Source organism: Mesoplodon bidens (assembly GCF_964165515.1).
Source record: "Mesoplodon bidens genome assembly, chromosome: 1".
In the NCBI taxonomy this organism is placed as follows: domain Eukaryota; kingdom Metazoa; phylum Chordata; class Mammalia; order Artiodactyla; family Ziphiidae; genus Mesoplodon; species Mesoplodon bidens.
In genome coordinates this window covers 203,312,388-203,338,736 of record NC_138176.1, presented here as the reverse complement: position 1 = coordinate 203,338,736, position 26,349 = coordinate 203,312,388, and the positions used below count along the sequence as shown (strand labels likewise).

General features: G+C 40.8%; 3 protein-coding genes across 5 annotated transcripts in view; 2 read left to right on the top strand and 1 right to left on the bottom strand.

Annotated features, from left to right (window-relative positions):
* Positions 1-114: 114 nt before the first annotated feature.
* Positions 115-22,864, top strand: PPM1K (protein phosphatase, Mg2+/Mn2+ dependent 1K). Of its 2 annotated transcripts, none has more exons than XM_081230148.1 (7): positions 115-264; positions 5,957-6,470; positions 7,781-7,881; positions 15,106-15,271; positions 15,430-15,574; positions 16,913-17,047; positions 19,113-22,864. In XM_081230148.1, exons 2-7 carry the CDS (start codon positions 6,031-6,033, stop codon positions 19,242-19,244), a joined length of 1,119 nt encoding a protein of 372 aa, XP_081086274.1. In that variant the 5' UTR covers positions 115-264; positions 5,957-6,030; the 3' UTR covers positions 19,245-22,864. The 2 variants fall into 2 exon arrangements, with proteins under 2 accessions (XP_081086274.1, XP_081086275.1); XM_081230149.1 differs by lacking the exon at positions 115-264 and adding an exon at positions 767-1,005.
* LOC308615103 (uncharacterized protein) lies at positions 1,239-24,872 on the bottom strand. The gene is made up of 2 exons (XM_081230179.1): positions 24,656-24,872; positions 1,239-1,392 (listed from the first exon to the last, which is right to left on the bottom strand). Exons 1-2 carry the CDS (start codon positions 24,866-24,868, stop codon positions 1,246-1,248), a joined length of 360 nt encoding a protein of 119 aa, XP_081086305.1. The 5' UTR covers positions 24,869-24,872; the 3' UTR covers positions 1,239-1,245.
* A 148-nt stretch (positions 24,873-25,020) lies between these two features.
* The window catches only part of ABCG2 (ATP binding cassette subfamily G member 2 (JR blood group)), a 142,134-nt gene continuing 140,805 nt past the window's right edge, over positions 25,021-26,349 (top strand). The window contains exon 1 of one of the 2 annotated variants that reach the window (XM_081230013.1): positions 25,021-25,313. The gene's annotated coding sequence lies outside the window, so the exon portion shown is untranslated. The remainder of the gene's footprint in view (positions 25,314-26,349) is intronic. The other variant, XM_081230016.1, reaches the window with a different exon arrangement.

Sequence of the window (26,349 nt, the reverse complement as noted above, 5' to 3'; positions counted from 1 at the left end):
AGAGCCCGGGAGGCGGGCGCGCCTCGTTGCTGAGCGAGGATTGGTCGGAGCTGCCATCAGTCAGCGGGAACAGACTTTCCCCTCTCCATCTGGCAGCTGCCCGAGAAAAATTCTCGAGAATTTCCAGCAGATGAACCAGTGGCTGTTCTAACTGCTTGCTCCAGAGACTGGAAACATCGGAGAAGGCAGTCTTATTTACAGAAAACCCCTCTCCCGCCCTCCGTTAGCTAATTACAATTTTTCCAGGGACATTGCCATCACGAGGTAAGAGCCTGGAGAGTGTACTTCATTTATTTAACCGTTTATGATACTTACGGGTGGGGGCACAGCCCACTGCTCCCGGTCCGCGGAATGGAGGGTAAATGGAGGAGGGTTCCCCAGGGAGGGGAGGGGAGGAGAGGGGAGGGGAAATATCTGTTTAGTTCCCCAGCCCCTTCAGTCCGAGCCCGGAGGTCAGTGCCTGGGTTCTCTGTGCACAGCTTGCTTTCTTTTCGAGGTCTGGAGCAGCATGTCCGGGCGGGGCCCACCTTGGCTGAGCCACCGGCTGCCGGCATTTTCTGCGGAGCCTTCGCGCTCGGCCTGAACTTGATTGCAAGCTGGAGGCTCCTGCCGAGCGAGGGTGGTGGGCCGGGCTGGAAGGAGGGAGGGGATCATGGAAGGGTCGATGGACGGGAAGCAGGGGCCACCCTTCCTCGCTTCCCTTTAGCGAGGCCCCGAGTCGCCTAGCCCCAACCCCCCGGACGCGATGATGCTGCGGGGGTCAGCGCCTTGTCGCCGCTGCAGCTGCGGCCGGGCCGAGGGAGACGTGGCGGTGGCTGGAATCTGTTCGCGGAGACTGTGGTTGGGAGGCGGGGTCTGGGCGGCGGAAGGTGCGCGAGGGAACCCAGCTGGCCGCAGTGCCGCGCACCGCGCCGGCGGGAGGCTGCGCTTGCTGCGGTGTATCGTCCTGGGTCGCTCAGCTGTCCCGGCCAGCGAGCCAAGCCCAGGATCCCGAACTGTCCAAGGGTGAGCTTTTCAGGGGATCGGAAGAGAGGATGCAGAGCCCTAGCTGGGGTCGATCTGAGGACGTGGGTCTTGCTTTGCCAAGAGCGCACTATAATCTCAAGGCCTTGTGGCTGCTGACGTCTTCTTTCGCAGCCGCTGTCTGTAGATTAGAGATTTCCCAGGAGCTGACAAAGGCGAGACTCCGGGTGGCAACAGCCAGGGAATTTGGATTCTCTAAAGCTCCACCGGCCTTTCTGAGCTTCAGACTGGAAGTGTGCAGCAAGGCCTCTCCGGTCCTTGCACACTCCGCCAGTGCGGAGGAAAGAAGGAGGTGGTCGTCGCTTTCAGAATTGGGCAGCTAAGGTGACAGGTTATGATGGTCTTGAAAGACAGCAATAGTGTCGTAGTCTAGGGGGAAAAAAGTCTCAGTTATAATTTTTCAGGATTTTTTTCTTGGAACCTTAGTCGGTTTCTGTTGGTCACCAACCCAGGCACCTACTTCCCTTGACTGGAATCTTAGAGAAGAGGAAGAGTGGGAGAGGTGCTGGTGATAGAACGTAAAGGAAAATAATTCTTCTTTTTTAAAAACATTTAGTGAAAATTTAATGTGTAGATCTCAACGTTGTATTAAGTGCTCTAGAGGAAATGAAAAAGGCTAAAATACACACTTTATACTCAGTTGTTCTGGAAAATTCTTAAATGAAGGTTTGGAATATGGTCTGTATCCACATTAACTGAAATGTTTTACAAGATATTTACGGAATTAGAATGATGAATACTTTTCATTGCTCCCATGTTCTTTTCTCTATTCACACATCTAAATACATATGTTCACATCAAACCTAAGAAGAGTCATTGGAGGTTTCTGTTGTTTTTGTTTCCTCCCTCATGTAGACTAGTAGATTTTCTTTCCTTCCTCCTAGCAGGGTACTGGTAAAGAGGATATTGGAGTCCAAATTTCCTGAAATACATTCTGGAGGTTTCCATAATATTTGAATCGATTGGGATGATTTTTTTTTTCTAGAGTGGTTAAAGAATTATTTCAAGAATATTAAAATTTTCGGTGTTTCCACTGTGTAAGTTACTGATATAAAGATACCTGAGTGCCACTTTATAACGGGCAAATGTGAATACTTCGTTAAGTATTTTTGCTAGAGGTATAAGTCTAAGCAAGTTTCAGTAGTACTGATCCCTAGAACTCCTGAGCAATTTTGGCATGTGCTTAACATGACAGCAATAAACTGTCCTTTCTACCTGCTTTCAACAGTCAAGAGTAGTTTAACTCACATCCCAAGTGCACGCTGCTGCCAGAGACTGGGAGCGCCTCCCTTTTCCAAAAGTACATTTGGACAGCTCCAAGGTGTTTAAATCATTGCGGGATTATAAAATTGGAATAAGATGAAAATGTAAAATAGGCATAGCAATCTTGTAGCTGTATATGTGGCTTTTCTTCATCACTCCCCCCCTTTTATTTTTAAACAAAGTGTATACTTCAAAAGTTTACTAGCAACCAAATGCCTTTTTTTTTTTTTCCCTTCTGATGCTTTTCACCCAAGATTTCCTACTCTCAGGATGTGGCTTTTCACCAGCGCTCTACTGTGGAATCTCTATGCCTGCTCTTGTGGACTCACAACTTATTTCATTTAACCCTCTTTGCTGAGAATCCCCCCTGCTAGTCAGCGTTGTTCAGTCAGGGGTCAACTTTGTTCAAATGTCAGAGTTCTGTGTCAGGACTTTAAAGTATGAGATTAACCAAAAGCATTGAGGAGGAGGAAGATGGAGGCTGCTCACACAAATGAATGTTAAAACGATGAAAATGGAAAGTATTTTCAGCGTTTATTTATTGTCAGTATGTAGAATATATGCAGGCTCACACTCACACGTTTTAAAAAATTCATGTGATTAAAGTAAATCATGAGCCATACATTTTGTTTTGATTGGGGAGTAAAAAAGAATTTGGAAAAGTTTGGCCTAGGTGGAAGACTGTCCATTTCCCCCCCTTCTGTTATATGACTATTAGTATAGCTAGGTTGCTTATATAAATAACCTGCTATGTAGCTAGGATTCCAATCAAGTTATTTGTCTTTATTTTCTTGCTGAGCCTAGTTTTTAAATTTTATTTTTGCTAGTAGAATATAATGTGCAGCATAATGTATTCTTGGGCTCTTGGTTCATTTAACTTTTCCTCTGACATTTTTGTGTCTTCAAATGTCTTTCAAGCAGAATTACTTCTGCCCTTTGACTCTTTTGGATTACTTTGACTTTCAAAGACTGAATGTAAATGTTAAAATGAAAATAAGCTAGCCTTGATTTCCGATTGAGAGATTGACATAAAGGGTTCCTGAATAACTATTTTTGGTTTGCAGAACGACAAACCCATGCCCATTTTTAATTGCTGAACTGACATATAATAAAAATATTTCTTAGGTGTTTGTCACTTTGTTCTCTACTCTTTTTGTTATAAAGAACACTTTCTTTTAAAGGCTTTTGTTTTTTCCCCACAGTATAAATTCCACTTGCTAGTCAGCGCCTCGTCATTTCCAGGGGCATGGGGGGGGTGGGCTATGATGAATGATTTGTAGTTTGAAGCTCTGAAGGAAACTTCTTCATGTGCAGGTTTAATTCAAAGTTGTTTTTTAGCTTGGGGACACAGGTCCTCTCTGAGTTGTTCCCTCAGATTAGTAATGATTTAGTTATATTGCATAAGGCAAAGGAGACTGAACCACTTCTTTAGACACTACCCTGCTTGCATAAGTGACGCTACCTTGGTTTGTAAGCTGGCAATATATCTGCGTTACATTTCATCTACCCCAATAGCCAATAGTATGCCTTAAAGTAAATAGTTTCCTGTGACTATTCTGCTTACTATCTGAGATGATTGTATAGATAAGGAATGAGGAAGGAGGCCAGGTTGAAGACTGAATTTACTTTATGCAGGCTTCAAGAAATGCTCAAGCTGCATGTTTTCATTCTTAAATAATGTTTCCAGTGGATATATGTTCCCTGATATGAGTGCAGCTCTGTTCATTTTATTTATTTTACTTTTGGAAGAGAGAGAGAGAGAGAGAGAGAGAGAGAAAAGGGTATCCTAGAAGAGCTGAAGAAAAACTTAATATTTCCTAGTTTGGAATTCTAGAACTCTTGCTTAAAGTAGGTGTGTCACTACAAAGTAGCACAAGGCTGAGTATGGTATACATGCTTTGGACTGAAGCCAAAAGAATAGTACTTTGCTAATTTCTGGTGCCCTCTTCAAATGTGAATGTTTTCTAATAAACATATTTAAAGTTTTTTTTTCTATAACATAAAGCTGCTTTGTGAATTATCTCCATCAAGAATTAGTACTTAGTTCTTACTTGCTAGATTGTATTATGCTTTGAAAGTTCTCCACAAGTTTACCTTTATTTGACACAGTTTTTGGTTTTGAATAACATATAACCTTCAAACAGAAGCAAAGGAGTAAACACCTCTTTTTTTGGTAATGGGATGTGGTTTCCCTTTGATAACCGGAGGTGCTGTGTCTCCCCCGACCCCAGTATTGTCATAAAAGAAGTGAATTTCAGACTTTACTACATGATATCAGCTAAAAGGCCAAGAGGGAAAGGCCTCCTAAGTCTTTTGTGACCCATTAATAGTTTGGGAGGCCATCTTCATTCTAAATTCTAAGAAAGCAGGGCTCAGATGTCTTCCATTGCTTAGGTATCCAAGGGCGTTCTTTGGAACCTCATCCTTTCCTTCTACTGCTTTACTTACTGAAAGGAGTAATGGTCCTTCCTACACACAGCTAGACTGATTTCCAAAAACTTATTTGAAAATGATTGTTTCAAATCTGTAATGCATTTTCTTGTAGATGAATTCAAGCTGGGCTTTTTGTGTGAGTTCATGTGTGCCTTTTGGGGAGACACATTTTTTTCAAATTCATTTTTATATTGTGAAACAATTCAAAGGTGCAGTTGAGAATAATATAACACCTGTACACCCTCCACCGGCATTATCAAATCGTAACATTGTGCTATTTTTTACAGTTGGTTTTTAATTCATAAAGTAACAGAGCGAAACACTATGGAGACCAATTTCTGCTTAGAACCTTATTTGTATGGCAAACTGCCAGAAACACAGCCCTTCCTGCAGGGGTGTAGGAATTCCCCCTGCCAGCGCCCAGGGGCGGCTTTCGGATGAGCTGCAGCTGTTAATGTAAATGCATAGATCAGTGGCTCATAAATCAGGGCTGCTTGTCACATGTGCAGTTCCCCCCCCCCCCGTTCCTGAGATCACACACACGAGAGCTGGCTTATCCTTGTGCCTCTGGCACGTGTTTGCACGACCCAATTTACATTAACCAGAATAATAAAGTTTAGTAAGTTGAGAAATCTTAAACTGAACTGAGGTCCTAGATTGTAGCTTTGCTAAAACTTGGGCACTGAGTACAGAACTATCATAAATAGTCTATTAACCAGTTGGTTTTTTTTAATTTCTAACTCTCGTAAGAGACTTTGTTATGGTTAATATTTTTCCCCACCTTTTCTTCAGAGCAATGGCGTGCATTGATGAAGGGAAAACTATTTAGTTACACCTGTTTTCTATATTCTCGCTACTCAAAGTGTGGGCCCGCCCGACCAGCACCTTGTTTGCGGGACCAGGGAGCTGGTTTGAAATACGGCCTCTCAGGCCTCACCTGACAGACGGAATCAGAGTTCACATTTTAGCAAGATCCCCAAGTGACTGTAGGTTAAAGTTGGAGAAGCACTTGTTCTATGTGAGCTGTGCACATTGTCAAATTTTTATAGAATGTAAACCCTGTGAATGGGGTAGGTAAATCAATTCATTTTTGATCCACTATTCTTAGAAGTAGGCTGTTAAGTGCCACCTTCTTTACAGACTTCATTCGTGGTGCTATCTAATGATATATCAGTTATATTTGAAATTATTGATGGAGTCTCTCTCTCTCTCTCTTTCTCTGTTTCTTTCTACTCAGTTGCATCGTTTCTCTGGAAGACAGCCCACTGTTGTTCCACTGACCTTTCCCTCATTCCCGAGTCCTCTGGAGTTATGTCCACAGCTGCCTTACTTACTTTGGTTAGAAGTGCTGGGAACCAGGTGAGGAGGAGAGCGCTGCTCGGCGCCCGCCTGCTGCAGGACGACAGGTCGGTGACGCCCACGTGCCACAGCTCCACTTCAGAGACCAGGTGTTCTCGGTTTGACCCTGATGGCAGTGGACGACCAGCCACCTGGGATAATTTTGGCATCTGGGATAACCGCATCGATGAGCCGATTCTGCTGCCGCCCAGCATTAAGTATGGCAAGCCGATTCCCAAAGTCAGCTTGGCGAACGTGGGCTGCGCCTCGCAGATTGGCAAACGAAAAGAGAACGAAGACCGGTTTGGCTTTGCTCAGCTGACAGACGAAGTCCTGTACTTTGCGGTGTATGATGGCCATGGCGGACCGGCGGCGGCCGATTTCTGTCACACCCACATGGAGAAATGCATCCAGTACGTACAAATGATACAATGGCTTTCACTCTTGGCAGTGTGCCTTATGCTTCCTGTTTAAACTTTCACCTTTTGGCCGAGACATTCACTGTTTTTTTTTTGTTTGTTTGTTTATGTATGTATGGCTGCGTCGAGTCTTCGTTGCTGTGCGCGGGCTTTCTCTAGTTGCGGCGAGCAGGGGCTACTCTTCCTTGCGGTGCGCAGGCTTCTCACTGCAGTGGCTTCTCTTGTTGTGGAGCACGGGCTCCAGGCGCGCGGGCTTCAGTAGTTGTGGCTCGTGGGCTCTAGAGCGCAGACTCAGTAGTTGTGGCTCGTGGGCTCTAGAGCACAGGCTCAGTAGTTGTGGCACACGGGCTTAGTTACTCTGCGGCATGTGGGATCTTCCCGGACCAGGGCTCGAACGCATGTCCCCTGAGTTGGCAGGCAGATTCTTAACCACTGTACCACCAGGGAAGTCCCAACCTTCACTGTTAAGGTAGTTATTTAAGTGCTTTCACACTACTGTTTTATGAACAAGCAGTTGCTCAAGCATGCCAGTTATTACAGATGATTATTACCACTTCAGAAATATGTATGTTTTAACAACTCCCTTGGTGAGAGCATTGACCAGAATCTGCAGCACTTGACTTGTGATCATTTCAAGTGAATTAACATAATAAAGTACATGATCTCATGTACTCTGAGAATCTCCTGTCAGTGCAGGGCACACAGTGCTTCAATAAGTGGTAATTATTCTTTCAAGTGGTATGAATAGCTTGGAATACTTGTTGAAAATAGCTTTAGATGATTGGCATTAGAATAGGGAAAATGCTTTTAATGAGGGTGCTTTGGAGCTCTTTAAAAAGTTTATTTACCGCAATTATTATTAATGTATTTTTGAGGGTCACGCTACTGCTAGAATTAAAAGAGGGGGAGAACACGTGACAGTTATGACCATGTGACTCTTCTTCCCAAGCATAGTGATTCATACCGTTCATCAGTTGATTTATATATATTTTGCCTTATTCCACAAAGGAACTCAGTGGCTTAAATTTAATATAAAGGAACTCTTGACTTCTCAGGGTTGTGATAGTGAGGATTAATTTTTTAAGGATGGAGACTTGGGCTTTTATTTTACTGTTTTTAAAGGCTTATCTCTGTGCCTGATTCTTTCTCAATTTGATTCGTTAATATGTGGATCTTAAGCCTCTGAAAGGCGAGCCACAGAGGTCCATTGTATGGAATGACTCTGCTAGCTGGAGGGACCAAGAGGAAGGCTAGAAACCTGTTGTCAAATGATTGTTTGGGGCTCTTTTTTCCTCTCCACGAAGGGATTTGCTTCCTAAGGAGGAGAACTTGGAAACTGTGTTGACCTTGGCTTTTCTAGAAATAGATAAAGCCTTTGCAAGGCACGCCCACCTGTCTGCTGTTGGTAAGTAAAGCAATCTCTTTCCTTACTGTCCTGGGGCATTTCAGGGAAAAAGGAAACACTTTAAGCCCTTTAGGGGTGGGGATTTTTTTTTTTTTTCTTTTTGCGGTATGCGGGCCTCTCACTGTTGTGGCCTCTCCCGTTGCGGAGCACAGGCTCCGGACGCGCAGGCCCAGCGGCCATGGCTCACGGGCCCAGCCGCTCCGCGGCATATGGGATCCTCCCAGACCGGGGCACGAACCCGTATCCCCTGCATCGGCAGGCGGACTCTCAACCACTGCGCCACCAGGGAGGCCCCAGGGGTGGGGATTTTAATGTAAGTTTATTTGTAAGGATGCTTATGTTGAAAATGATTTTTTTAAAATGAAGAATCACTTTAAATGTTATTTGGAATCCAAATAAATCCACTTTTAAATGAACTATATTGGAGATTGTTTTAGAAATTGGAGCTCCAAAATGGTTCTGATATTGAATTTCAATTTTAAAAAGATTAAAAAACATTTTTTAATCTGTTTGATTGCTTGTTTTATGGGGAAGAGGTCCGTACTATGAGAGGGTTTATTATTTTGGGGTTTTTTTTTTAGAGGAATCTGACGAGCAAGTACTGAAATTCACTACAGGGTAATCTAATCTACCCAGAGAGTAAATGTCCACACCAGAAGAAAACTGCTAATTGGTCCTCAACAGAAAAAGACAATGGCTAATATGCACTACTCTGTAAAATTAGAAGGAAGATATTTTTTCTTCCATTTCTTAAAAAAGCTTGATCTTGCAGCTTTCCTGTGGTAACTAGTTGACATTTTTTTAATTTGTTAAACACAAGGCCATGTCAGCTGAATTTTAGAATTTGTGTACTGTATGACCTTACATTTTGAAAGTAAAATGTTTCTGATTTTGACTAAATTTATCAAAACCATTTCAGGAAAATGTAGCTGATGTTTTTTGGTTAGCTGGCCCCCCAATTTGTTGCTCATAAAGTTAATCTCGAAAATTTCTGCAGCAGCCATTAAATGTATGCATATAGACCTCATAACCGATTTGAAAATGAATCATGAAGTAACATTAACCTGTGTTTTGTTCATCCTTTTGTTTAAAGGAGGTCAAAGTGTATCGCAGCAATGTTATTTTTGTAATTTTCAGTTGGAGTAGTAGGGCTGGAAATTCTTGCTATTTCACAGATAAGGAAGTGAAACTCAGAGAGAGGTAAAAGGTCAACTGCAGAGTTAGGGCTGAGATGTTCCTGGCACCCACCGTGGCCTCTCTCATGGGCGTATTTAATGATGAGTATTAGAGAGGATGACTCTAGGATGGCTCTATTTTCCATTTTAAGAAGTTTTTCCTCCTCTTTTTTGAGAACCTTACCACCATCATACTTCTCCGAAAAGCATTAGAGTCCACTCTCTTTGTTCAGTTCAGGGATTTATTTTCTCGTTTGTAGATTATTCAGGCCCATTTTCTCTTCTTCTTTCCTTTGGACTCTTTTTCCGCCTTCCAGCTGGCCCCTCACCTTGTGAAAATAAGGGTTGAGAGACGGTAGATTTTAGCATAGGATTCTGTACGGGTTCCTCGTGGGTAAAACATACGAAAGTGAAGACGACATCAAAACACTTTCTTATATTTGTATTTTTATAACTCTGAAGATTGGTATGCTCTTATCTCATCCATAAGCAGGTCGGCTGTGTATCACACCACGAAGTTTATCGGCTGTAGTGCAGGTGGTGTGCCCCAGCTGTTGTGTAAATAGGTAGAGCTCACTGGGCAAGGTTTTCAGAAAGGAATGTTCAAGTTTACCATGGGAATGTGGCCAACAATCAAAAACCATTAACCCTTCATGGGTGCAGTCAGCCCTTTTGTAAAGGATCTACTTGACGAAGATGCTTAAAACAGTGATAGATTTGGTATAAAATGTGAGAGTACTCCTTTCATTTATTAAATAATAAATTACAGTTAAAGGGAATTTTGAACTTAGGGAGAGAATTGACTTAACTTGCCTACCTTAAAAGAACCTTTCTAAAGATACCTTTCTCACATCAATTCAGTTGTCCAAAGAAATTAATCATAAAAATGTACTTCATTTCTAATAATGAAATGAAAATTTATTTATTTAACTTAGTTCCTCTGTCACATACTTTGACTTAATGACCTCAGACCTTTCATAAGATATTCTAAAATTTATTTTTCATTTGATGGCCATTTGCTTGCAAGTATAATGGAGCATGACAGAATGAAGAAAGGGTCTGTTATGACATTGTTGTTCTTAAGTCTTATTTTGGATGTATTCTTATAGATCAATTAGTCTGTGTGTTTTTTTTTAAGTAAGTATTTTGAGAACAACTTTAAATTTATTCTTAATCAGTTGCCAAGGCTTTCAAAGGTGGCAAAAATTGCCTTTTGATATTTGGGGGCTATTTTATCAAATATATTAAAGCCACTAAATACAGGATGCTGTACGTTGTTTAACCTTTCAATATGTGGATTTAAAAAAAAAAGTGTACCACTTCAGATTTCAAAGTTATTACTTAAATTAAAAAACATCTTTTAGTTTTTAGTAAGAACTGAAGCAGTATCAGTATTGTAAGAGCGAATAATATTATTTTTGGCATAGCTGTGAGTAGGACCGATGCTAGTTAAATAAAATTGTGAACTAAGTGCAGTTTGCCCTCTCCAATTTCTTTCACCTTTTCTTTTAGCATCAGCTCCATTTTCCCTCCTTGAACCCTTTCCGTGTTCAGCTTGAGGGTAGGGGCCATGGCTTATTCATTTTTGAATCTCTAGGGTTCAGCACCCTGTAGAGAGTCTGGAAGGTACTCAATAATTATTTGGACTAAACTGATCTCCACTGCCTACTCTTTCTTACCAAAGTTATTATAACTTATTCCTTGATTATCCTATAGCTGATTTAACTGAATTATTAATATAATGTATATATTTTAATGAGTTATCACTTCTAGGGGGGATTTGAGTTTTGAGTAAGGAAAGCTGAAAAGAGATCGGTTAAACCATAGGAATGAATCGCTAAGGCTGGAATTTCAGGTAGAGAAGAGTGCCCCACGTCATACTATTAGCTTTCTCAAAAGAAAGTGAAAATAAAACACTCTCTTCTTTTTAAGACTTTCATCCAATATCTGCATAAAATACTTCAAATTATCTCATTAGCATTTCAAATATTTACTATTTCAGTTTAAAATGGGGGTAGTTTGAGGAGAATAAAATCAGAATGCCACTTATCAAGAAAGAGCCCTTAAGAAATGGCTGGCTATTTTTATTGATTTGTTGTAGATGCATTTTCAACTTACCCTTATTTACAAATAGCTAATTTCATCATCATCTTTGAATATTCTGTATTCATTTTATACCAGTCATGTGTATTTTTACAATTAATGAAACCAGCCAGTAAGTTCAAATGATGTCCCATTAGTCTATTGTTTAATGAACAAATTGTCACTTAAACCAGATGGTAGAAAACTTAGATGATATCCTATATATCCGATAAACTCTTCGAAGTGTTTCTAGATTGCTTAAGATTTGAAAGCAACAAAGCTCCCCAAGAGACAAATGGATCAAAAAGAGAAGACTTGCTCTGACGTTCAGAGTGGGAGACGTTGGTGGCAGCATTGTGAGTCTCATTGGAAACTTCCACGCTCTTCATGTTACTTGATCTCTTTATGGAAGAATTAAACTAAAAAGTAACCAGTGTGAGAAATGCAATGTTTTTGATTTCCCTTCTTATGTTGGAGGCAGCCAAAAGCAAAAAAATAGGGACAGCATTGAAGAGATATTCTTATTGTGCTGTTACTGCTTCAACTTGTTACTGATGTAGTGTTTATGATTCACACATGTCTAGAATGCCCATTTTTAATAAACATTGAAACTGTATTGGTTTATACATATTATTTTTTACACAGTTGAATAATTACTGGGGGGGTTATACTTTGAAAAGTACAACTTTACTCTTTATGTTGCCATTCAAAATCTTGATCATTTTTCTTTTGATATATTGACCTGCAACACTGGAGGAAAGAGAGAGCTGCAGAAACTCCCATTTTATGAGTTACATAAAATTGTAAACATTCATTAGAGCTCAAGAGCCTTGCTAGCCTTTATTTAAACAATTAATTTAAATTAATCGTCTATGCAAAAAATGCCTTCTAGATACTAAAATCCCTGCATTTAGCACCATTAACAAATAAGTCACTCCTTGTATCTGGTATAGGAGGTGCTTTGATTCCTTCTTGATTTATATTTAACTCCCAGTAATTTGGTGGTATACTGTAGTTTACATCCTCTCTGGTATGCTTGTCAGATACGAACTATTCAGTGCTCTATCCATGAATTCCCATGAATTTTTTCCCTTTTGTAACTGGGATAGTTCTGATATTCATACCAAACAAATTTCCAGTGCATTTTTTTCAACTCAATAAAGGTACTGATTTACTCTTCAAGACTGACTGATGGACTGTGTGTGTGTGCATGAGTATGTAGATGTGTGTCTGTGTCACCACAAAATGTGTCTCAGTACACATACATTTGTACATAGGTTTTCCTACCTTAGGAAGCCACAAAACTAAGAAGTGTTGCTCTGTGATGAAAAACAGACTCAACTACAAAATACCATCAACTTGGGCAAACTGAGTTTTGGAATCATTGATTTGGCATCTCCTGGAATATTATATAATTTGCTAGTGAAATTTTCACCAAAATAAAACCCTTCCCCTTATTTTGCAGCTCTTTCTCTACCCTCCCCTGTGTTGCAGGTTTGTAATGTTTGAGCACAATTCCTGGGTGAATTTCCTATTTGCCTCTGTGCGTGTTATTTGTGGCAGAGAACTGTGCCTGGTCAGCAGCTCTAGACCTGGAGCCCGTGGACACTATATGCTGGGCTTCAGTGGAAAGAGAGATCTGCTTAATTTTGTCCCAGGTGAAGGAGTCCAGCGGTTCCTAGCCTGGACTACTGGAAGGTTCCCACATCCTCTTTGTCCCATTAGTTGAGATGACTTGCAGTAGAAAATGTCCAGTGAGTGTTAAGAACTTATTGAAAGATGTCTTAGTTTTATAGTTCTGTTGTTAGGGAAAAAAGTGAGAATTTTTACTTCCATGTTAAATGTTAAATGAAAATACATGCCGATTTAATATTTATATTCTTAGATGCTTAGCAAACCAGAATCAACAGTTTTGAAAACTTTCCCATAAATCCTGGGATTTTGGAACTGTGAAGTTGGGTTGGTTAAAAACTCAAGCTCTTTTAAATTCCCAAACGGCAGAGCCATGAATTATAATCCTAAGCAGCTAAACTTGAAGTTTTCATTTATGAGGTTTTAACTCTTGACGTAGCCAATTAAAAAACACTTTTAAGAAAAAGCTGCTCCTGGGACTTCCCTGGTGGTTAAGACTCCGAGCTTGCACTACAGGGGGCACCAGTTCGATCCCTGGTCAGGGAACTCAGATCCCACGTGCTGCTGTGTAGCGCAGCCAAAAAAAAAAAAGAGAAAAGCTGCTCCTGTCAGTTTAAACAAAGGAGAATACTAAACTCCCTGGACAGGTAGCATCTGAGTAAACGCCTGTGTTTTCTCGCCTGGCTCTTCTCATCATTTGAAAAGATTACAGAGGTTTAACTGTAAAGCTTCCCTTGTATAATGTTTTAGGACACTCACAAGTTGACATTTGTAATATAAACATCACTGATACACTAAAACGTTTGTCTTGTACAACTATGATATGTAATATATTTTAGTTTTGCCAAGATGATACTACTCTGGCACAGCAGTTCCAAAATCAAAAGAGATAAATGGGAAGATAGTGCAACTATATATGCTCTTTCTCCATAAAGTAAATTCGGCACGGATATAGAAGATTAAGCAGGGTTTACTCATGTTTTTTTTCCATTTTCCTCTTCTGATTAAAGCAGGCATTTTAATATACTGATTGGAAAAACAGCATTACTGCTGTTTTTAAAATTGTCTCAAAAAAAAAAAAAGGGAAAGACTGAGCCTCAGTCAGTCAATAGCACTTCATTTTTCCTAAATCTGCCTTTGAAGTCAAAATCATCTTTAGATGATCACCTGAATATTTTACTTAGACGCTTTAAAGAATTAACCATGTTACTGAAGATAATACCTGCTTTAAATGCTATCTTTTTTAATTTTTTCAATTTGCTTTCCTTTTTAGCCCATAATTTCACAGTATTCTCACTTTGACAAGGCTCAATGCACCCTCAAACATTTTAACAAGTAGTAAAGAACTCAGGGAGACACTGTTAGAATACACCAAAGAAAGATGCAAAAATGCACTTTGGATTGGATAGAGGAAATAGCGGTGACCTCCAGCCAAGCAACGTATAATTTTGTTATTGGTCAGAGGACATTAATATTCTTGGGGTGCTCTGGGCCCCGGGCTTGACCACAGGATGAGCACTTGGCAGCACTGTCCTGCATCTGGGGACAGACTGATTGTTCGGTGGAACGACAAGTGTGAACTATACCTAGTTTATGGGAAACTAGAATGAATTTCATTCCCTGCCCTCCAGATTTACTCCTAATATAATGATGGCTGTACCTTTGTTTCATGTCTGGGGAGGACAAAGATGAGAAACGAATGTGAACCTTTAAACGTTTTAGGATTTCTTTTTTTTTTTTTTTTTGGTGAACATTTGTAAAATTAAAACAGGTGTAGAAGGAAAGAATATAAAATATAGTGCTTGAAGAGCCAGTGAGGCACTTGGCATATCTTGCTTAGCCTATTAACTGATGATAATTTCACAGGATAGGGGTAAGAAATGGAAGAAAAAAGCTGAGTCCATAGATTTTAGAAAAGTTGGCTTGCCTGAATGGGCTCTGTAGACCTAAATCATCCTGCCATATTAGCCAATCTAAAATGTAATACTCTTAATCCCAACACCTGATGTACACACAAAGGTGTAATAATGATCCATTCAAGTGAACCCTACTGTATATAAATAGAAGCCACTTGGAGACAGTGATGCATTTTTTACCAAATTAGGTTAGCAACTTTTTCTGTTTGCATGGAGCCTTGTTACTGAATTAAATACCTCTTTCTCTGCATGATCTTACTTACATAGTTCATTTGCATTTTATTTGCATAGCTCTAGTTAAATTAGAATGATACATTTCAGCATTAGTTTAACATGCCTAAGTTTTATCTTGTAATAAAAATTCCACATCCAATCATTTGACTGTCACTGACTTGTACTCTTTTTCATGGTGTCTGCAGCGACCCTTCTGACCTCTGGGACTACTGCAACAGTAGCCCTTTTGAGAGATGGTATTGAACTGGTTGTAGCCAGTGTTGGCGATAGCCGAGCTATTTTGTGCAGAAAAGGAAAACCCATGAAGCTGACAATTGACCATACTCCGGAAAGAAAAGATGAAAAAGAAAGGTACCACCTCCACTCATCAATCTTTCTATAAGGATAGTATTTATATAGTTCAAGATAGAAATAAAACCTTGCATTTTAAACTGATATCATGCTTAAGTTTAACGGAGCCTTGGTTTTCTGGGTATCACAACGTAGTCTTTTAACTTTTTTTTGACCAGGATTAAGAAATGTGGCGGTTTTATAGCTTGGAATAGTTTGGGACAGCCTCACGTGAACGGCAGACTCGCGATGACCAGGAGTCTTGGAGATCTGGATCTTAAAACCAGTGGTGTAATAGCAGAACCGGAAACAAAGAGGATTAAGGTAAGAAAGGACTTGCAAACCCTTGATACACGGGCAAGGAAGGAATGCAGGATTGTCTCCAGCCCCAGCCGCAGGCTTTCTTGGAAGCCTTAATTGAAGCCAGAGTGACTTTTATTCTTAGTTTTTGAAAAAATATTCATTCATTCATTTATTTATTTATTGGTTTTGGGCTGCGTCGGGTCTTACTTGTGGCGCATGGGGTCTTTTCGATGTGGCATGCAGGCTCTTCCTCGTGGTGCATGGGCTCCTCTCTCGTTGTGGCGCTCGGGCTCCAGAGAGCATGGTCTCAGTAGTTGCGGCACACGGGCTTAGCTGCCACATCCTGCGGCATGCGGGATCTCAGTTCCCCGACCAGGGATTGAACCCGCGTCCCCTGCATTGGAAGGCAGATTCTTAACCACTGCACCACCAGGGAAGTCCCCAGAATGGCTTTTAAACAGAAGTTATTAATGGAAGGATAGATAAACTTTTCAGATAGAATAGGATAGTATTTTCCTGGCCTAATGTATGATGAAGTGTTGGCGTTGTTTCACCCTGCTGTGGAATTTGCCTGGAAGCATCACTGTGGTGCCCTTCCTCACCTGCACCTCATCATTCAGCATCACTCTCCCTTGGAAGCTGAGCCTGACTTCCTTTTTCCACCAAGCTAAATAATTGTCCCACCTCTCTTTTTGTGACATCTTCTGCTTGCTACTAATCATTGCCCCCAGTACGCCACACTTCCCCCAGCATACACCCAGTGGTGAGCTGACACTTCACCTGTGCAACCCCCAGCCTGCTCTAGTACCTGGCACATTATAGTGTAGGCTCCCAATAATGGCAGCAAATGACTGTTAATTTATTGAACGATTTTATGTCTTATAGATATCCCACTTATATTCATATCGTCTAACAAACACTTACATAGCAGTTTACTATGTGCCAGGCTCTGTTCAAAATAGCTACTCCTACCCCATTTTGCAGAGAAAACAAATCTGGAGCATATACACTTCAACCTACCTATGTTTGCCCCGTTGAAAAATAGAGGTGGGTTTCACAACCAGGAAGCCTGGCTCCTGAGACAGTGCTCTCAGCCATTACATCAAGCTGCGTGTCAGCATTTAGCTATCTGGCTTCTTCCTCATGGTGTTACTAAGTAAACGTTAGGTTTGTCCTCAGTGATTGATGCTAAACGTTGCCATTTTTGCCCTAAATGCAGGCCTTCCATTTTCACTCTGTTTGCCTACAAGCTCTGAAACACGGATGACCACTCAGAAAACAGATAAAATTGTTGAATTATGAAGATTATTCTAAGGCTGAGTCTAGTTTCTAATCCTGTGCATTTGGTTCTGATTGCAGCTACATCATGCTGATGACAGCTTCCTGGTCCTCACTACAGATGGAATTAACTTCATGGTAAACAGTCAAGAGATTTGTGACTTCGTCAATCAGTGCCATGATCCCAATGAAGCAGCCCATGCAGTTACTGAACAGGTGACACAGCAGAGCTTCTGCTAGAGAAGTCCCAGGGCGGGGAGGAGAGGCCAAAGCCAGGTGCAGGTTTCGGTGCAGCCTGGAGGGGCCACCACTGACTGGAGATTTCTTTGAAATCTTGTGTTTTAGCTTTAGTATTACATTGAATTTTACACTTGACTCCATAATATTTCCAATTAAAAAATTTTTTTTACAATTCTTCCAAGTAGTTAAGTAAAATTAATATGCCAAGGAAATGAGCTATGTTTATTTTTTGGCTTTGTACACATTTTGAAATGATAGTAATAGCACTGGTAAATTATAACATTAGCAAATACTAATGTCACCGTGTGTCAGGCACTTTTCTATTCATATGTATTTAACTCATGTAATCATCACGATAACCCTCTGAGGCTGGAGCTAGAATTATCCCTTCTTCACAGAGGACGAGAGCAGAGGCACAGAGGCCGAGACATTAAGTAACTTATTCAAGATGGCAAGATTGTCACGTTATAGAACTGGTCTTCAAACCCAGACAGCCGAGCTCCTGAATCCAGCCCCTGGACCATTTTAAACTAGACGGCTCCACATGAATATCCAATGTAGAAACACTATAGCATAGTCAATTTCTGGTTTTGAAAAATGGGTGTGTAAAAACAAACAAATACAAAAAGGTATATGGATGAGTGGTATGTCGGTGTGCCAGTCAGAGCTAAAATTTGGAAGCTCGATAATAGCCAGTAAAAAAAAAATGTAAAATTTCCAAGATAGCTCTTTTTTTTTTTTTTTTTTACTTTATTTATTTTATTTATTTATTTTTGGCTGCATTGGGTCTTCATTGCTGCATGCAGGCTTTCTCCAGTTGTGGTGAGCAGGGGCTACTCTTTGCTGTGGTGCGTGGGCTTCTCATTGCGGTGGCTTCTCTTTGTTGCAGAGCACGGGCTCTAGGCGTGTGGGCTTCAGTAGTTGTAGCTTGTGGGCTCTAGAGAGCAGGCTCAGTAGTTGTGGCTCGTGGGCTCACTAGTTGTGGCTCACGGGCTCTAGAGCGCAGGCTCAGTAGTTGTGGTGCACGGGCTTAGTTGCTCCGTGGCATGTGGGATCTTCCCGGACCAGGGCTCGAACCTGTGTTCCCTGCATTGGCAGGCAGATTATCAACCACTGTGCCACCAGGGAAGCCCCTATATCACATATTTTTTATCAATCTTTTTCTTCAGAGTTTTGACCTCAGGCTCTGAGGTATTTTCTTTTTTTTAAATAAATAAATTTATTTATTTATTTTTGGCTGCATTGGGTCTTTGTTGCTGTGCGTGGGCTTTCTCTAGTTGTGGCGAGCAGGGACTACTCCTCGTTGTGGTGCGCAGGCTTCTCTTGTTGTGGAGCATGGGCTCTAGGCACGCGGGCTTCAGTAATTGTGGCTCATGGGCTTTAGAGCGCAGGCTCAGTAGTTGTGGCACATGGGTTTAGTTGCTCCATGGCATGTGGGATCTTCCCGGACCAGGGATTGAACCCAGGAAGTCCCAGGCTCTGAGGTCTTTTGAAATACATTTGCTGTAATCCCAAGCACTTATTAATGCTGACTATATAATTTGCTATTTGCATTAGTTCCTAAAATTGATTTATAATTCCACTGTAGGAAGTTTAGTTTATGCCAATTTTCTATTTTGTATAGACGGTAATAAACTTTCTTATAGTTTTATATCTTTACACACATCCACTTCCTTAGGTTATTATTTCTTTAAGCTAAATTCCTAGGAGCAGAATTGCTAGGTGAGAGCTAACACTGAATCCTTAACCCTGCATTAGTCCCTATGCTAAATGCTTTACATGTGTTTTCTTCTTCAGGAGCTATGTATTTTGTACCTTAGTCCACTGGTGTATTTATTGCCAAAACTGCTACAGTGGCATATAGTTAATATAGTTGTTTGGGACATCAGTTATCCTATATGCGATTGATACAAACCACTGTGAAATAATTGTGTTAGTAACTATGTTGTAAACCAGTCTGGCCTTCCAGGGAAAGGCCATTTCTTTCTGTACAGACTCTGATTTCCATTGTTCATCTCTTCCTTCCTGCCATAACTTGCAGGCAATACAGTATGGTACTGAAGATAACACTACTGCAGTAGTAGTGCCTTTTGGTGCTTGGGGAAAATACAAGACCTCTGAAATCAACTTCTCATTCAGCAGAAGCTTTGCCTCCAGTGGACGATGGGACTGATCACTTGCTGGGACTTGGAATTTCTGTGCAGTTCTTCACTGATTGTGTCAAGAAACTGATAAGATTTTAAAAAGTCGACTGTACCAAGGTGACCCTAGGACTCACTAGATCAATACACAAATCACTATAAACTTAGTAACCATCTACATAGTTTTTCATAAATACCTGTCATATTTATGTTCAACTAACTGTACATACTCAGTATAAATACGTGTAATTCAGCTATTGTGAATGAGTCTCTGAGTGAGCAAATGAAAAATGGTTTTGATACACTTGCTGAGTGTTAAATTTCTATATGAATTTCTTTTGACCATTTCTGATCTTTATTCATTTGACCAGGTTCTTGCCTTCAAGTTCTTCAAAACTAGTCAGTATTTTGACAGCTACTCAATGGTTATCTGCAAGTGTTTATTTTTAATAACTGTACCAAGCAGTAAGTATGAAAACTGAGTTCTCTGTTACTATATTTTGTACTCTGGATCACCTACTGGTGAATGTAACAATGCAAAAGAAATTAATTCAGCTAACATGACACTGCTAAGCTGTATACATATGTACAACAGTGCACTTACATATTTCAACTGTGTCACCAGGTCTCTCCTGCCCCCAGTCAATTCATTGCTGTTTTTCTGTAGGTAAGAATGCTATATAGCTATGTCTATTCCTTCATATCAGAAAAGAATGTCCAGGCTAAGAGTTCTTTGGTCAAAGCTATACAGAGTTACATACTGACAGTATCAAGTATTTTGTATAACGTTTCCATTTGTTATCTCGAATTCTATGTTTTGTGTTTTGTATACAGTATGTTTATATTATCGCTTTTTGTATAGAGTAAGCAAGTCGGATAATTTGTCAGTAAAAATAATCCCACATTGACTGATAACTGCTACAGACATAGCTTGAGGTTTATGTCTCCTTTTTCTAAGACTCCTAAGAAAGAATAAATCTAAAAAAAAAAAAGCCTTATCTATTCCAGCTTGCTATGTAATTTAGGAGTATAAAACTATATTTCCTTATATCTGTGTGTAAGTTTGCTGTTAAAATGTGAATCTCTAAATGTGTGTATGGAATTACATCTGCAGTTTATTTCTGCAGACAGTGTAAATTTGTTGTATGTGTAGATGTATGTACATATGTATATTTTAGACTAATGGAAAATGAAAGGGAACAATCCTGCATAGCTCCTTCACCAGTTAGCTTTCAATTATTGCTATGTTTATCTCTAAGAATTCTTGACAAACTGAGGGAAGTTTCAGAGTGGAGAACCAATGGTTACTGGGAGATAAGGAAATAGATGAAAAATGGCTGTAGGAGATATTCTGTGGTGGGTAACTTATGTGGAAAAACCTAGGAACAGAACAGCATTTGAAGCTACATTGCTATATTGTAATTTGCATGTAAAATAATAGGATGTGAGAAAAATACTGAAGTGTTAAGAATGACGTGGAGTTCTGTGGAAACAAAAGAAAAACCAAAACGATAAAGTTGATGTACCTTCAACTCTTAGTTTTCAGGTTGACTTTTTAAGTTTTACTCAAGGCTTATTAGAAGGAAGAGGGCACAACATCAATATTCACATCTCACCTTTTTGGGAATGGAAGAAAATAAATCTTGAGTTTTCCTGCCTGTATTAATCAGGAATTATCCTTTGGGAAAAAGTGGTATGGAAATATTTCAAGGTGTTTTTTATTTTTTCAAGGAAGTTTGGTAAAAGAAAGAAAAACATTACAAGAAAGGATATGGTCTCCTATTCATTGCCTGGGAAGTGAGGAACCAAAGGTAGGCTAAGAAACCTGGAAAACTTTCTCCCTCTTTCTGAGTAGGGTCTTGGGACATAAACATGGAAGCTACATTTAGGAGTATGGAGAGTTTCCAAACTAACAAGCAAACAGAAACTCTAAAGCACAAGACGACCTTCTAAAAATGTAGGTTTTATTTTTGTTTTGAATTCTTCACATTGCTATTTCTCTCTTTTACTTTAAAAAACAAGCGTGGGAGTGATGTCGTTGACTTCAGAGGTTTAAGAGTCACTGATGCATTGGGGGGATTGCCATCTGTGACAAAGAAGAATTTGTAGGACATGTAGGCCTTGGTCTGGAGTGGATTTTGCTCTGCTCAACCTGCAAGTTTTTAAAACCTGAAACTAGTCAGCTTTGACTAAAGCATAAAAACACACTAGTGTCTGTTTTTCAAGCCACAATGTTAAAGTATAACTTATAGATTATTATAATCCATAAAAGATAAGCATACATGTATTAGGCTTTTAAGTCTATTACTGGGAATTATGCAAATAGTAGTGGAACAAAAGGACTGTTCTAAATAGTTTTTCAGTTATAACTGTGAATTTGCCATGTGGCTATTACCATGTGGGTATAGATATGGTGTAAATTATACTAATGTAATTAAACTTAAATCAATTGTATTTATGTTTGCCTTTCATTTAATATGTAGTATATAAATCATCTTTCTAAAATGTGTTGCCTAACTTTATTTGCCATCATTGATTTGGCAAAATATTCTTAAAATCATTGTGATTTTTCACAAGTATAAATTCTTAAGTACCTTATATATTCAAGTGTACATGCAGTCCTGCTTTCCATCAACCGTTTATTTGTTACAGACCCTTGTGTTAAGTGTGTCAAAGTTGTATGCACTTTTTCTGAAAAAAAAAAAGTTTTGGCAGGATCAGTTTTGAATTTCAGTACTCTATGATGGGAAATTACTTACTTAGAAGAATTGTTAGCATGTAATTTAAATAGAAATTATTTTTTCTAATTTAATTCTTTTTAAACAAATCTTGGCAGAGAATGAGTAGGCCTATGCTAAGTCTTCAGTATCAGACAGGACATTTAGTTTTCTTTCTAAGAATGGACAAGGATTTAATTTCACAGTAATATTATAATAAGAAAATGCCTCAAGGTGCAGTGGGGGAAGGGATGGTTAAAGTTTAGCATTGAACCCTTAAACACAAACATATATTTGTATTTTCCTTTAGCACTTCAGTTCACACACCTGCGTCTGTGCAAAGTGACATAAAATTCTGGTTGGGTTACGTTTTATTGCATTTATTATGTTCACTTATCTGGATGACTTCAGCAGAAATAAAAAGTCATGTCTTTAGAAGCCAAACTGTGATGACCTGCCTGTTGCTTTTGGCATCTGGCATGAGACCGCCTGACTCTCTGGCAGCTCCCCTTGGTTGTTAGATGGTTGAAATGGTCCACTGATGGTCATACTGCACATTCTAGGCTGTGAAGTCATGGCGTTGTTCCATCTCCAAGAATGACTCTTTTTCCACTGGATTCCTGTACAGAATTTAGCAGTTTGCTGTCTCCCAAATTAGCTTCTGCTAAAGTGCTCTTGTGTACATTTGTTTTATAATTTACCAAAATACTAATTGGGTGTATAGCACTTCTGTAGCGGGCTGATGTAATTGCTGCTTTGACCATTGTTTTAAAAGTATGTATTAAGAGTAACTGTAAGCATACTAAAATCATATCTCAGTGTTCAAAGCAACATTTAAATAAAGTATGTGCATTAAACACTTTAAAATCAAACTGTGTTTATTTGGCATCCAGACTTTCCAATATTTATTATGTGACCATGTGAACACTGATGTAAAGGAGTCAATGAATGTCTCGAAATTTTTTAGCAGCCAAATCCTGGCTGTTTGCAAAATTAATGTGAAGAATCTTTGACAACATTATATACACACTTATCTATTCAAATCTTTTCGATTTGATTGAAAACAAGATTTATCTCTCATTTCCCTCTTCCAAAATATTTGTTGGTACATAAGAAGAAAATGGTTGTGATTTCTACAATATATTGCCTGTGGTATATTGTACTGCAGCATTTCCATGTGTTAAAACTTAGAAACAAGTGTTCAGTGGGAACTCAGCAATATGCATTTAATGTAAGCAATTTTTAATGTCCCGCCATTGATTGAATAAAATGTCATAGTTGCAATCTTTCAGCACAAGGATCTCTTCTAGAGTATCCCCTGAAGGTAACTTGGTAAACTCCATGGCAGAGGTCTATTTCATTTTGTTCAGACTCCTGACCTAGCACTTTTTATAAGTTCAGCAATGTGGATAAAATGTTTGCTAAATCAGTGAGTCAATGCATTGAATTACATTTTTTATTAATTTTATGTTAGTGGGGAAATGGGCATTAGATATTTTAAATAATAAGCCAAACATAGTATTTAATCGTGAAGGAATCGTATTTAACCTTTTTTGGTGTTTCCAAAATGATCAGTTATGCCTTGTAAAGTATAAGTTAGTATAAATACGGTTCAGAATCTTGTTCTGAACAAAAACTAAAGAGCAGTGCTGCATGGATGACTATAATCTTGTTTCTTTAAAAGGTGGAGAAAGGGATATGAATATTAAGGATCTTTTATGTGCTATGCTCTTTTACATATATTATCTCATTTAATCTTAACAACCATACAGGGAAGTCTTTCTAATTATCATTTTTATAGATGAAGAAATAAAGCCTTTAAGTAGCTAATAATAGCAAGGTCCAATCCAGACTCCTTTTACTTCAAAGTCTGTTTCTTCTCTTACCATACCTCCTTTATACACTAGCAAAAGCAAAACCAATTCACTACTATCTAACAGCTATTAACATCCATCCGCAGAAGGCTCTCTGGTGGACATGAAAAAGAGTCACATGGACACCATCTAGAAACTAACTCAGTGGATGAATGAACATAATAGAGGCAGTAACTGAGCATTTGTCACCTAAAACTAGAGTAGAGAACTAAATTATGTCCCAGCAAAGAGTATAACTGGGGAGCAAGTGACGAATGAACAGAATAATGCTTTAAACAGTACAGGGTTTAGATGGTCACTTACGGAAGTCCAATAAGTCAGTTTACCAACGGTAAGCATTTTTTGAGAACCTATTGCATATGTCTAAATGACACTAGGGTGGGTCTAGCAGGGCTTGGGGCTAGAGGTTAATAATATCCCTAGAACTTTGTCAGGAGACCGACAAGTGAGGAAAGTGAGTTATCCCAGAAGGATATCAGTGTTCACCTGGACAGGTGAAGCCAGGATGTTTGGAGCCAAGAGAGATCTAACCAGGGAAGTCACTGAGGCTTTGTTCACATGTCAAGGGTAGGTTCTTTCAAGGGCCAGGAGACTTAACGTCATGTCTTAAGAGGCAGGCGGCCAAAGGCAGGACCGGTTACATATTTCGTGCCAAATGACAATGCCAGGTCCTTATTCAAGACAGCACCTGCAGAGCACTAAACCAAGTAGGGGGCCCCTCTAACAGCTGGATCCTGTGCACGTCGTGCACCCATAACCAGAAGGAAAATACTCTGTAAGAGCAAATGCAGCAAAGGAAGGGAGCACATTCACTGCACACCCCCGGCCTTTCACCAGTGCGCGGGCACTTACCGAACAAGATGCTCTGTGGTGCTTGGCCCCAGGCGGCGACTCCGGCTGCTGCCCGGGATCCCTGGTTTCTGCCCACCGAACCAGGTAAAGCCCGAGCAGCTTGGCGCCCTGACTCCACAGGCAGAGATGAGAAACAGAGGTGGGCGGCGCTCTCCTCGCTCTCGGGAGCGGGAGGGGAGACTGCGCCGAGTCCCTGCATCCCCCGCCCGGCATCCTCGCCCCGCGCCCCTGCATCCCCGCGCCCCGGCTCCACTGCTCTGGCGGCTGCGCCTCGGGAGGGCCTGGCGGAGACCCGGACCTGCGGCGCCTGAAAGCGGGTCCGAACAGCTAGCTGCCCTTCCCGTCCCCCTTTGTCGCTCACTTCCTCCTCCCGTTCCTTCCTTCGTCCCTTGCTTTTCCCCCTGCGGCGGCTGCGCCGGCCGGACAGTGAATCTGCCGCCAAGACCGAAGCTGAGCGAACCGCCCGCCGAGCCGCCCGCCGGTCCCGCCTCCTCCCGGCTCTTCCTTCCTGCGTGCGCCCCCGGTGGGTCTGGCGGAACTGGCCGCGGCCCCCGAACGTTCACCGGCGATGGGAGGCCGGCTGTTCGGGAGGAGGACGTGACTGTCGGAGGCGAGGAGGCGCTCTTCTGCCCGGGGAAGCGCCTGGAGCGGAGAGCAGGTGAGAGCTGTCCCCTGGCGGTGTCCCCGCAGCCAGGGGTCTACTGTAGTTCCTCAGTCCTGGAGGTCGGTTCTGGGCAGCACAACACAGCGTTTGCTGGGTACTAACTCCGCTTTGCAGGGAAAGCTGAAGAGATCGAGGGATTGGTCTGAGGTTCCGTTGGCGTTTCTGTCCAGCCCAAACCCTCATTCCCAGGCTCTGCCCTCTTCGTAGCTCTTGCTTAAATGTTCGGCCTGGGTGGCCATGTGTGTCCCCACTGACACTTCTTGCTGTTTGGACGACAGGATGCTGAATGGAGCCAATCCTTAGCTCTATTCAACAACCAGTGAGATTCCTTCAAAAGTCTATACTAAGGGATGGACCGGCCCTCTAGCTGTATAATGGGAGGAGCTAGGTTTGAGAGATCTTGTCAACTGGCAGGGCCATTTCTAGAAAATGCGCACACTTTTGACTTTGCAGAGAAGGAGATACTTCCCCAGAGAGGGACGGACGAGTGGAGGGAAGAGCTGTCTCCATCCCAGCAGAGTCTCAATTCCAACCCATGGCTAGTTTGAGAGGATTTCCGTACAGGCCCAAACTCCTACAGATAACAGAATACAAAAAGGAGCTACCAGAGGGTGCTGGCTAGGAATTCAAACTCTGCCCTATTTCATTCCAAAGTTAATTATTTTCCACTACCAAAGTCAGGTAAGGTTAATAAGTATTTACGTATTAATAATTATGTGGAAAAAAATTCCCGAAGGGACCTGAGAACGCTGCAGCTGTTCATTGGAAACCAGGAGGAATAGAATAATTGGAATATGTGTCAGGGGAAGAAGGAGAGGACATGGTAAAAGCACATCAAGACTAAGACCAAGGCAAAAGGTAACCAAACTCTTAGACCACATTCCTGACTACATTTGAGGCTGCTGCTTCCCCATCTCTCATTTATTGCATCCTGCCTTCGACTCTACCACACCAATGAAACATCTGTCTCAGAGGACCACAATGACCTCTTACTGGATAAACATAGTGATTCATTTTAGTTTTTATTTTA